This window comes from Chinchilla lanigera, unplaced genomic scaffold (assembly GCF_000276665.1).
Source record: "Chinchilla lanigera isolate Chin_1 unplaced genomic scaffold, ChiLan1.0 scaffold00026, whole genome shotgun sequence".
Classification (NCBI taxonomy): Eukaryota; Metazoa; Chordata; class Mammalia; order Rodentia; family Chinchillidae; genus Chinchilla; species Chinchilla lanigera.
The window spans coordinates 9,463,856-9,476,765 of NW_004955427.1; the positions used below are offsets into that span (position 1 = coordinate 9,463,856).

The 12,910-nt window shown below is 34.1% G+C and overlaps 1 protein-coding gene across 2 annotated transcripts in view; it reads right to left on the reverse strand.

The window, feature by feature from the left end:
* Kiaa1524 (KIAA1524 ortholog) overlaps nucleotides 1-12,910 on the reverse strand; it is a 32,628-nt gene that overhangs the window by 15,754 nt on the left and 3,964 nt on the right. The window contains exons 2-10 of one of the 2 annotated variants that reach the window (XM_013515128.1): nucleotides 12,552-12,654; nucleotides 10,439-10,551; nucleotides 8,707-8,801; nucleotides 8,102-8,198; nucleotides 6,579-6,701; nucleotides 6,286-6,431; nucleotides 3,186-3,261; nucleotides 2,546-2,764; nucleotides 1,824-1,983 (exon numbers count right to left, since the gene is read on the reverse strand). In XM_013515128.1, the coding sequence (XP_013370582.1) occupies nucleotides 1,824-1,983; nucleotides 2,546-2,764; nucleotides 3,186-3,261; nucleotides 6,286-6,431; nucleotides 6,579-6,701; nucleotides 8,102-8,198; nucleotides 8,707-8,801; nucleotides 10,439-10,551; nucleotides 12,552-12,654 (1,132 nt within the window). Of the gene's footprint in view, nucleotides 1-1,823; nucleotides 1,984-2,545; nucleotides 2,765-3,185; nucleotides 3,262-6,285; nucleotides 6,432-6,578; nucleotides 6,702-8,101; nucleotides 8,199-8,706; nucleotides 8,802-10,438; nucleotides 10,552-12,551; nucleotides 12,700-12,910 lie in introns of both variants that reach the window. The other variant, XM_005386362.2, reaches the window with a different exon arrangement.

The following is a 12,910-nucleotide window of genomic DNA, read 5'->3' on the forward strand; positions in this document are numbered from 1 at the left end:
AAGTCTGACAATACCATTCAAGTCAAGGACAGTGATCAAATGTCTCTACAGTAGTAGTTCTCAACTTTCGTTGGACATCAGAATTATCTGGGTGGATAAAATCACAAACAAAAAGATAACAACACATGTACCTGCCACTAATCCTAAGGTTTCAAATTACTCCAACTGTTTTAGAATCTTTGGAAAATTTCTATTTCTATGCTTTTTCAGTTGTTCCTCAGGTGATTCCAATACTAAGTCAAGATTGAGAGTTAATGCTGCAATTTAAAGGCAGAGAAAAACTAAGGCATGGCAGCTCAGAGAACAGGTGTAATTTGCTCCAGAGCAGAACAAAATTGGACAAATTCTTGTTCCTGAGATACAGTGATTGAGATACAATCTTTCAGGTAAATTTAAAGAGCTCTGGTTGAGATATAGTGGCTTCTTTGCTCATAAGGAAGAGGGACAAGGACTCAGATGACAAATTATGAAATATTAAAAAATTAGAACTTAAAACTTCCTCCCTCCTTCCCTCCCTCTCTCTGTCCGTCCATGTGTCCGTCCGTCCTTCCTTCCTTCCTTCTTTCCTTCCATCCTTTTGAGACAAGGTCTCACTAAATAGTTCAGGGTGGTCTTGAACTCACTATACAGCTCAGGCTGCCCCTAAACTTGCAGCAATCCTCCTACCTCAGGCTTGTGAGTGCTGTAATTATAGGCATGCACCACACACTTGGCTTTTTCTTCCAGCTTGTACCTCAAGCAGCAAACAAACTAGGAGTGTTGTGACGAAATTTTCACATCAAAATGAATTAAGTATCAAACTTGACAACTTTCAAAGCAGTCGAATAGCAAGGTATACCTCTATTTAGCAAAAGCAAACCCAAGGAAATAACTAAGAGACAGCATATAAAAGTTAAGTAGAGAGTGTAATTGAACTTAAGGTCTTCTTTTTTCTAACAAATATACATGTGTTGGTACACTTTTCTATTTTACAAGCAAGTGTGAAGCTATTTTTACTAAAACATTTATGGAATCTTTTGTTTTTAAAACATAAGCCTGCACAGTACAGTACCACTCTGGTATAAAGAGAAATCTGAATCATTGATAGGAAAATGGATATACTATAAGACATATGTTAAGTGAAATAAACCAGACACATAAATTTAATATATCTCACGGTTTCTCTTATATGAGAAACCCAAAGGATAAATAATGAAAGAGCAAATAAAAGATAACAGGAAACAGAGAGACAGATCTTTTGCAAATGGGAAGGGGATGAAGAGAGAGGGAGAAGGAGAAGGAAGGGAGGGGGACGTAAAACGAATTAAGATGCGTATGTACACACACTAACTCTCCACCACGAATGTAGTCATTATATTTGTAAACAGGTATTAAGAAAAATAAAAATTTGAAAAAAAAAAAGCCTAAAACAAAAAACTGGGCTACAATTATGACAACTTCCTCAGCATTTTTTTTATCCATGGACACACTCCATTGAAAATTGGCAAGACTAATCATCCCAAGGCAGTAATTTAGTATCAAAAGCAGAGGTGAGTGATGAGTAATAGGAAATCATTTTAGAACACATCTCCACATCTCAAAATGTGATAAATGTTCAAATGAATTTTAAAGAGCATTTCTTAAAATGTACTTAGCTTAAAAGTTTTACACAAGGCAAAAAGTCTGGATAATTTTTTAGAGACTCTTCACTAAATTCTTCATTTGTTTACATTCTGACTAGATACGAGCATGACAGTGACAAAAATACAAATACACACAAAGTGCAGTAAATCTAATGAGGAGAAAGTTTACGCAGCTTCCATTTTTATGACGGTAAAGGATATTTAACAAAACTTCAAGGGCTTTGACCATCCTTTCACATTTTTTTCTTATTAAGGCCTCATCCAGATTCTGTTCTGTAAACTGCAACAGATCAAGAATTGTGGGCAGCAGAAGGCTCACAAATCGGTCAGGTGAGGAACAGTTAGAAGTATCTATGGCATCCTGGAGAAGCACACAAGATTGGTCATTAGAAGAGAAATATTTTAAGAGAATGAGTGAATACAAAAACTGGGAGGATGCTAAATTTTCCAGACAGCACAAGCTAAAGACTAACATTGATTTTCTCTGTTGTAAGTGCCTCACACACTGTCTGGCATACTCCACTTCTTTCACTACAACACTGATATTCTATCTTAACCCACTGAACAGCTAATAAACAGTGAGCAACACCTACAGACAGAGACAGAATATTATTATTCCAAGTACAGTCATACAACAACATACATAAATTTTGTCAATGTCTTTTCTTATTATATAGAAACAAGTACGTATAAGCTATTCAGGGAAAAAAAGAAAGCACACACACATACACACACACAACTTTGGCAGGAAAAAAAATTCCTTAGCTGATTTTCTGGCAGAGAATCTACTGAGATCATTTAGAAGATAGCAGTTTTTGTAAAGCATACGAAAATTGAAAAATTAGAAGTTTACTATAAATATTTTTGAAAACAAATTGCTAATCAAGAATCAGGAAAGTCAGCCTGTTTAATCATTCTCTTACCTCGAATATTTCCTTGAACAACTCCAATGCTAACACAGAACAGTTTTCTGATCCATCCAAAGGTAGGCTTAACCACCGAAGCAGAGCCACAGTAGGCTCTAGGCACTTAGAACGGCTTCCCAGAACAGCGCTGCCAGATGGAGACTCTTCAAACATCATCTGAGTGAGCACATGGCGCAGCTGAGTCACTGAACAGAAGGCAAGAAGTAATTCTAAAACCTGTGCGATATAAAGTCTTCATTAAACGTCAGTTTCACTGAACTTCAACATACAAGCACATGAGGCTAAAAATGCCACACATTTGTACAGAATATCCTAAAGCAAAAGTTAAAAGTAATTTCTCATTTGTCCTTCAGTATGGTTTTTCAAAAGTGAGATACGTTTTCAGGTTATAAAACATTTGTTAACGGTGCTTACCCCTGACAAGTAGGACAGCAAGAACAAAGAGGGAAAGGCAATTTCAACTGATGTACTTTTATAGTACGGACTTAGTTGTTTTCAAACACAAACATGTTTCAAAAAATGGCAAAAAAGCTTAAAACTGTACAGTATGTAAACATTTAGAGATTAGTCTACTTAAAATTTTTCTGCACATTGTCGTTTTTAAAACAGTTGAAAGCAAGGCACTGTTTTTACATACCTTTGAAGAAGAATCAGGATCCTTCCCATTAAGAAGACCTAACACTTGATTAAGACATGAAGAGAAATGCTCATACCTAGGTTTAAAAGTATACATCAAATGATACTTATGAAATTGATACATGGAAAGGATTTACAAGATAAACAGTTTATGCATTCATTTGAGCTTCTAATACGGAACACAATATTGATCAAGTTTAGATGCTCTCTGACTTAGTTTTATCTCCACAAACCTATCTGAGGGTGAAAACACTGTTAAGACAAAAAGTAAATACTGCACAACTTGTTCTACCAAATAGCACAGTTTAGCAACACAGCATACTCTAACCGCAGGTTATTTATTTTTGTGATCAAGTGGCTGAAAGCGGCAGTTTACAGCCACTGCCTAGCATTGCAGAGTATTACACTACATATTGCTAGCTCAGAATATCAAAATTCAAAATCTGAAGCAGTTGCTATGACTATACATATATATATACATACACATACGTATGTATATGTATGTATACATACACATACACACATATATATGGCTTCTATACTACTGCGAAGTTAAAAAATCACTAAGTCTTATGTTGGGAACGATCTCTGCTTAAAATCTAGACTACGTCTTAGTGCTTAAAAATATAAATTGGCCCATTCGTTTACTGAAACATAACGACTTGTGGCAATAAATAAATCACTGAAAGTTTCAGTAGCTTAACTGCTTTATAACTTAAAAGGCTGTGTTTACTTTGTAAAAATTCAAAGGAGAAAGGAATATGACAATATATTATACAGCTACTTATTTATATAGCACCTAAATTTGCCAAACATTAAATTAGGCTCTGCAAACACAGAAAAAAAGGGACAGGTACCACATCACACGTATCTAAGAGGTACTATTGAAATTATGTTCTATAGAACTAGTGCATTCTAGATTTAGAGAATGATACTATCAGAGAGCTTACAGTCTAAGGATAGAGGCAGAAAAACAGAAAATGATAATAAGAGATAATGCAAAATACGATACTATAAGAGAGGAACATATGGGATGAATAGAACAAAACAGATACTGAACCCAGACTTTGCAGGGCAGGTGTCATTTGGGGAGGATTCCCAGACTTGAACCTCAAAGAGGAAGTACACAAATGAAGAACGAAGGATTTCAGCCTTCCAGAGGAAATATTCTAGAGAAAATACTATTCACAGCAAGTTGGAGGTGCCACCTATAAGGTTAGACCAAGGAACATAAAGTGTGAAGAAGTAAGGCTAAAAGGTTCCAGAGATCAAACACTGGAACAAAAGCTGGATACTTTTTGGAGCTTGAACAAAATAAAAGTATGTGGTTGAAAGAAAACTGAAAAGCTGCACACATAAGTAAAGGAGGAAAAGTCACGGAATGCGGGTGCTGAAGGAGTGACGAAACTGCTGAGGACAGGACAGAATGAGGCACTGCATACAGTAAGATGTTTACGAATGAAACAGCAAAAAGTGGCCTAAAAACAAATAAATTTCCTCAGGGACACAGACATGACGGTGGTCCAATCAGAAGGGATGACTTTTTGTTTTTTCCTGTGTGTAAAACAAAGATATACAGTCATCTTCTGCATGAAAGACAGCAAGGGTAAAATAATAAATACTTGAATCATTATAGGAAATGGGAGAAGCAGCTGGCTAGGAAGTTGACCCAAATTGAGCAGCACTGTTTTATCAAACTTTAATTTAGGAACTCAGACATTAAGTTAGACTTTGGAATAGACTCAGAATTTAGGTTCTACTAATGGTACAGGAATAAAAGAAAACAGATTTTCTAGAAATGATTCTTAGGTTCAAGTCTCTGGTCTAGAAAGGGAAACAATAAAGAAACAAATGTATGGAAGTGGTAATTAAGCAATCTCTTACTTATGCTAAACCAGATAATTTTTCCTCCTAGAGTTTCCAGAAGCATTTCAAAATTCCAAGTTTCTCAGGTTACTACAAAGCTGTTACATAAGCACTGTCTTAGCTACCATGTACCCACAGGTACTGGGTGATTCTTACAATAGGTAAAGAAAGAGCAAGTAAAGTGATGAAACCTCTGGAAGAAAAAGGACTTCTCATCTACAGAAGTTTAAGAGAAGAAAAAATAAACGCTACTGTGAATATTTCTTGGTTTTATAAAGTATCAGTTAACCATCCATATATAATGGTCGGTTTTGCCCTAGTACTTAGTCTGTAGGTTTTTTTTAATAAAATCTTAATTCTATGATTCTTAGAGATCAGGAAGTATCTTTAGATCCTGCTGCTGCTAGCCCCTCATCTGTTCTCAGTGTCTGACTACGCAAAGAGAATAATACATTTTTTATCTATAAATGATGAATTAATTTAACTCTTTGAAGCAATTTCAAAAATTTCTTAATTTAGGACCACAGTGAAGTTTAGGTACTGGGAAAATTTAACTTCAGATGCTGAGCTCTTTGGAAAAATTGCTACCTAATCTCACAATATAAATGATCACATGAAACACTGCGATAATGAAGACATAACTATGTTTTTCCTTTTTACTGTATGACACAAAAGAGGCATGTACCAAAGGAAACATTTTATTAAGAAAAATTTAAAGTCACAGACATAATAACATGAATGTTCCTATAATAATGATATTCTTTCAAGAAACCATAATGCTCAAGATTTAAAACTGGTTTTAAACAGATATCTGTATTTTTTTTTGAGACGGGGGTCTTAAAATTTTGGCCAGACTGGAATGTGTGCCCTGGTTAGTTTGAATTCAAAATCCTTGATCCTCATCCTCCCAAGTAGAAGAGATTCCATGAGTGTACCACCAAACCTGGCGAAGATGTCTGCATTTCAGAGAGTGACACAATGCTGCTGATGTAAGCCATGAACAAAAACAGACAGACAGACAGACAGACAGACAGACACACACACACACACACACACACACACAGATCCTTTGATACTTCTATCTTTCAGTTCAGGAGAGCAAAAGAATGTGAGTAAATAATATTTCAATTCAATTACTGTGAAAACTGTAGAATTCTAAGATAGTTTTATTTATCAAAACCACATAGTGGTTTAGAAAAAAAACAAGTCTTTAAATTTACTCATGTGAGACATACCTGGTAAGATAATCAGCAATTTTAGGATTCTTAAGGAGATCCATCAGTAAGTCCACTGAATACTTTCGTGTCAGGGTACCATCACCATTTATGAGAATATTAAATATTAGTTGAAAAGTCTGATGAATGTTTCGTGCATGGAATAGCTTTAAAGCAAATTAGAAAAGGTATATTACATAAAAAATTAAATTGGCCCCACCCTAAAGTGAAAAAAACTCGATGTTATTTAACTTATCAGAGACTATAAACTGCAAAATTAACTCTTTAAATAACAGAAATAAGTCATCACTTACCTTTTCCCCTACTTCTTCATTTAATGTCAAACTTGACAGTATTGAAAGTGCAAACACAACCACAGTTAAACTGCTATGGGCCAGGAAGGCTATAAGAGTTCGATAAAAGCTTTTCACATTACTCTGAGGAAGAAAAAAGTTTAAAAATAAATTAGAGTAAAAATTGTAAGTTCTAAAAAACAGTTTAAAAAGCTATGCTACACACAGTGGGCAAACTTTTACTAAATATCATTATATACACTTTTAAGAAATGATGTGATCTTTAAAAGATAAACAGTCTAAAGAAAAAATTTAAAACATATAAATGTAAAGTCAAAAATTAATTGTTAGAGACAAAGATGTAGAGAAAAAAATTTTGGTAAAGGTGCCCAAATAGGTGAGAAATGAATTTCTAGCAGGTTTTGTCACCTTAGAATAAATAACTCACAGACGCTAAATTTGAATGTCAATTTTAATGGTTTAAAAGGAATACATGGAGAAAGGAAAAAGAGCTACCTTAAACACTGCAAGAAAAACTGTTTAGCATTTTAAAAGAACTGTAATGAAGAACTCTCATTATGGTGAAAACAAAGAAAATATTTAGCAGATTAGAGAATTTGCCACGTGTTACACATTTTGAGGGAGTGGTTTGTAACATTTGATGATTATCACTTGGACTCGAGACGATTCACTGAGTGAGTGACATAAGTACTTTCATACATGGCTGATAGTACAGACAGGTACCATCTTAGTAAAAAGCAGTTTCTGTATGGGGACTATTGTATATAAGAGTTTCTGTATGGGGACTATTGTATGTAAATGTCTATTGTATGTAAGAGTTTTCTTAATATAAGCATATTTTTAAACTCACAAATTAAAAATACATGTACATATATAAACCTCTCTTTTCTATAAACCTTTTAAAACACTTCATGGCACAACATAAGCTCCCCCTCCAAAATGAGCCTCACACAATGCGGTGCTCAAACAAATGAAAGTGTTTAATTTAAAATCAGATAGATAATAGTGAATAATGCACAACAGAGGGATTTAAAGAATAAGTGAGTTCTTAGTATTTTTCCAAAAGTGGTAAGTTCACTTAGGTGCCTTCATTATAACAAGTGCTGACAGTAGGCACTTACTAATCTTCCTGGAAGAGTGACCATTAATATTATGGGAACACAAGACTAGAGCAAATGGGACTGTCAGTGACATGCCTGCCTTCTATCAGCACAGAAGAAAGCACCAAGTCTTGAGGTACTCAATGTGACAAATAAAGGAATGGTATGGGAAAAATAACTTTCAGGAGTCAATATTTGTGTTACCGTTTAACTTACAGTCTTCAGTCTAAGATATATGAAAGCTGGAATGCTTCAAATCCTTTGCAGGTCACTTTGACTCTTTCTGAGATTTCATGTATCAGCCAGATGGCTATAAGTTAAATGCTCTTTGAAGAAAAATATGGGTAAAATTTCTCCCAACATAGAACTCACCACAAAACAAAGCCTCATCAAACATAATGATAATAATAATAATAAACTTACCAAAGTCTTTATATGTGTTTGGACAGAAAGATTTTGCCGACAAAGATTTGCCAATAATCCTAGACAAGGCATAGTTAACTCATCTTCAGAAGATTGACTGTTGTTTTATATCAATGTTTTGTTAAGGAGAAATAATAAAAAAGAAATTAAACTCATTAGTCAAAATAGTATAGTAATTTATATATCTAAATTCCTTTTGCCCTGCAAAAAAATTCTAACATGTGAAGACAGTCAAGCTCTGGACAGCAGATAATTATTTCATGTTTTGAAACCAAATTATCCTATTCACCTGCATCATGAAAATTTAGAAATAATTGTCAAAGTGAACATGTATCATATTCTTCAAACCCAGATTAAATATAAAGATCAACACTCACTTTCATTAGTGTTTTCCTGCCAAAACCAGTTTATTTTCTAAGTATCAGCCATGAAAATTAAAATTCATTTTCAAAATTTATTGCTAGACTCATCTAAGAGGAACAAATATAAATTAGCCCTACTTGATTTAAAAAGTCAGAAAAAGCAAGAGAGTTGATGTGCCATGTGATTTTACTTCAAAAATAAATCAGTACATAATTTGGTTACATATTCAGTTGCATACTCACATGTGATCTATCAGGAAGGTAATCAGTTCATCTATATTGGCACCAGAATGGAAAATTTTGACATTATATGTTAACTTCTGTAGAAGCTGAATGCACTAAGAATAAGAATATGGTTATCAGTACAAACAGACAAAACCATGTAAGAATGGACTATTATAAATATTATTTTTAATTAGTACATGCTTGCAGTACATAATGATTACATCTATTGTGGGAACTGGTACATGTCCTTCATACCTTGTACTTTTTTCATTCTGTCTCTCTCCCCACCTCTCCCTGCTCCTTCCATCTCTTGATCCCCTTTCCATTTCCAAACCTCTGTTTTCCATTTTTTAAAATTCTTTATTTTTCTATCCCCTTTCTCTTCTCTCCTCCATCTCTGGTTCTCCTTCCCACTTGAAGACAGATCTATTTCCCATCATCTTTTATTTTACAGTTTATTTACATTTTGGCTTTCTCATGTAAAAGAAACCATCTGATATTTATTTAACTTGTGTGTCTGATTACATGCTGAGCATATCTCATTTTAGGAAGTGCAGGTTAGGACAAGAAATTCGCCATTTCTTTTTATTTTCCCCTTTTCAAGTACATACAAGAACCTTATGGTTCATGTATCACCTCACATTTCCCCATACTTTCTCAAACAAAATATCTCCTTGGTGTAGTTTGTCCCCTAGTGTTCACCGTAGTTAGATTTGATCGCCTTAGTAGTCTTACTGAGAGTTGGTGGATCCTTTCGGTGGTGTGGCCTGAAGGTCTTTAGGTCATTGGAAACATCAAGTATTTCTCATGTGATACCTTTTTGATAGTGCTTGTGGGGAGGTTATAAAAGAAGCAAGGCTGACCCTGCTTTGCTCTGCTCCTGGTTCAAGATGTGATCAAGCTCCCATCACTACTATCTGCTATGATGTAGCTGCAGGTTTAAGGGCCTCTTTAGGAACCAAGATGATGCAGATGCCTTGCCCCTGAATCTATCAAACTGTGACCTAAATAAACCTTTTCTCTTTCTAAAGGACCTGTATCAGGTATTTCATAACAGTAGGACAAATATGACTAACATAATCATAATAAACTTGTTCACGTATTTGCCTTAAAATTCAATGCAAGTTAAAATACATACATTATGCATCAATTAACTTTGAGATACTTTTCCTTACAAGTATCATCTCTCAAACTAAATATAGGTTTAATTGGTGACATTTTTCTTTCTTTCAATTGTTTTAATTTTCGATTCAATTAGCAATAATCGTGCCTTGGATAAACCTCAGTGGCTATGATACTGCCACTATGCAAAGCTTACATTTTAGATTCAATGAAATGTGATGGCTTTAAGAGCTTTGAACTTCTGCTAAATATTGAAACCATAATTTTAATTTCTGTAGAAGATTTCCTCAACAGACTAGATGCTAATTCAAACTGTAATTTTAATATGAAGAGCTTACATTTCAAAATGTAGACGTCTGTGTTTATAAATCAAAGCAGTTATAGTGTAGGTATGTTTTTGTTTACTATTGATGACAGATATGGGTAACAGTCCCTTCTTTAGAAACATTTAAATAGTAGTACGTTTGTGTCCAACTAAGCCTTAAAGACAAGGATCCTGTCTAATCATGCTGTTAATTTTCACATACATTATAAATTAGCAGTTTATAAAAGATATTAACAATTTTAACCTGAGACTAAAGAATAGGGAACAGTTGATAAGTCAGAGGATACTGTTAGGTCTATATACCTGCAAAAATACTGAATCACTATGGCAAGCACTGCTGCGACAAACCACTCCTGCCAGCACACTGTTTAGGTTGTACGTATTTTGAAGACAGTCTCTGGTTTCATTGTCTATAGCTGTAAATTAACATAAAATGACGCAATAATTATTTTATATATGGTCTTCATGGATAAAGGAAAATAATTTAACATTTATTCTTTTTTTGTCTTTTTGAGACAGGGTTTCGCTATGTAGTTCAGGCTGGACTTGAACTCACTTTGTAGCCCAGGCTGGCCTCAAACCTGCAGCGATCCTCCTGCCTCAACTTTCCCAGTGCTGGGATTACACATGCACCACCAGGCCTGGCCTTTAGAATTTATTCTATATAATCTTGTCATTAAAGAAAATATAGTATGATACAGTTACTTTACTTATCAATGTCTTCCAGCTGAGACATTCAAATGGTTTTTCTGTGGAGGAGAGTATCAAAGAAAACTTGCTTTACATATTTGTAGAAATTTTGTGACGAAAATATCACCTCAATATTTCTTTTAAAGGCCTCTTAAGTACAAAATCTATTAATGAACAAATATAACAAAATAAATGGATTAGCACTTAAAATTTTTCTAATATATTTAAATGTTGAAAGTGAGTTGCATTTTCATACAAAACAGTGGCAGATAGGGAAGTAGAGCCTTTTTAGAAAGCAATTTAGTACACATAATGGCTATTGTTTAAAAAAGACTTGGAAATTATTCAGGAACTCTGTCCCACAGAAATACACCAGTATCTGGGCAAAATTCCATAATAATGTTAATTGCACTAGGGAGTCTAATAACAAAAACATGAAAAAGAATAAAAATCAGCCAGGCTTGGTGCCATGCACCTACAATCCCAGCCACTCAGGAGGTTGAGAGGGGAAGAAGGCAAGTTTAAGATCAGCCTAGCCAACAGTGAGATCCTATCACACAAAAACAGAAGCAAACCTAAATAAGAAACCAGAACATCACTGTCCACCAGTAGGATAAAATCTGAATCAATTACAGTGCCCAGTAATTATGGTACTAGGAATCTACTAAAAAGGCACTGATATCAGAAGAAATATCCAGTGTTAACAGCAGTTGTATCAAAAACAACCAACAAGTTATCTAAATTTATCAGTTGTAACATAGAAAAAGATCTGGCAAGAAAAAAAATACCAAATATTAAATGAGATTTTATTCCCAAAGGCAAAAATGATGAACACAGAAGGTGGTAATAAGTAAATATTTATCCCATTTTACTCTCTTTCTATATGTTACTTAATTTGGTAGCTACAATGCTACATGCATCTATTTAAAGTTAAAGATTCAGTTCCTCAGGCTACTACCTACACTTCAATCTTAAAGGCTCTACGTGGCAAGTGGCAACTCTACTGATCATAGACCTGGATTTCTACCACTGAAGAAAGTTCTACTGTTCTATTGGACAATATATACTGTGGATTACTGGAATTTATATGCTACACTTATGTTACTTTTATATTCACACACAGAAAACATACCCTAACCCCCTCCACACCTACTCATAAACAGGGGTGGGAGTATGTGATTATTAAATAAACATTTATTTCAAAACTAAACATAAGGGCAAAATAGAAAAATAATTAGAAAAAGCAACAACAGCAATACAAAAAGCAGCAGTATTTTTATCCTTAGTTCTAAATTTATGTAGTCTATCACAGAAAAATGATTCTTTGGTAGCTATGATTGTGAGTTGTTTTATTTAAGACTGGCATAATGTGTATGTGGGTTTTTTGTATTTCAATTCAAAAGTAGCCCCCCTTTTAAAAAGTACAAAAGTAGCCAATTTAGCAAAGTATATTTCTCTCTGGAGAACAGAAAATTTTTGATATGCTTTAGATTTCTTGGTCTAATTTAAGAAAGAATATATATATATATTCTTCACATGTATATATATCTGAATCTCTCTTCTTCAAGAGATTCATGACACATAGTAACTCTGAAAGGTTTTGCAATGAAGAAATCTTTTGAGTATGAATTATTCTCCAAGATATACTATAACTAAATCTGTACTTTCAAAAATATTAAATTCATACATTTTCCAAATACTGAAAAAGAAAAATTAAATGCATTACCTAGTTGAGACAACAAATTGATAACACTTAAGATCAACGAAGCACTTATGTTTGGGTCTTCAAGCAGTTCTACAAGGCAACTCAGGCATTTACTTGGTAGTATCTGATTAGATGAAAATAGTCGTGTCAGCTTTTGTCCAGAAATTACCTATAAAATCATAATCAAATAAAAAAACTCAATTTTTTCAAAGTGCCATTGTCCTTTTCTTTCACAAGGTAGAAAATTCCCACGTTATCTCTAACCCCTCCCTCACTAACTAAAGTAATGATCTGGACCTCAGTTTCAATTCATCTTCTCCAGGAAACTTTTCCTAAGCTTCCTATACCATCTAAATTTACAACTAGTTTACAGTACACCA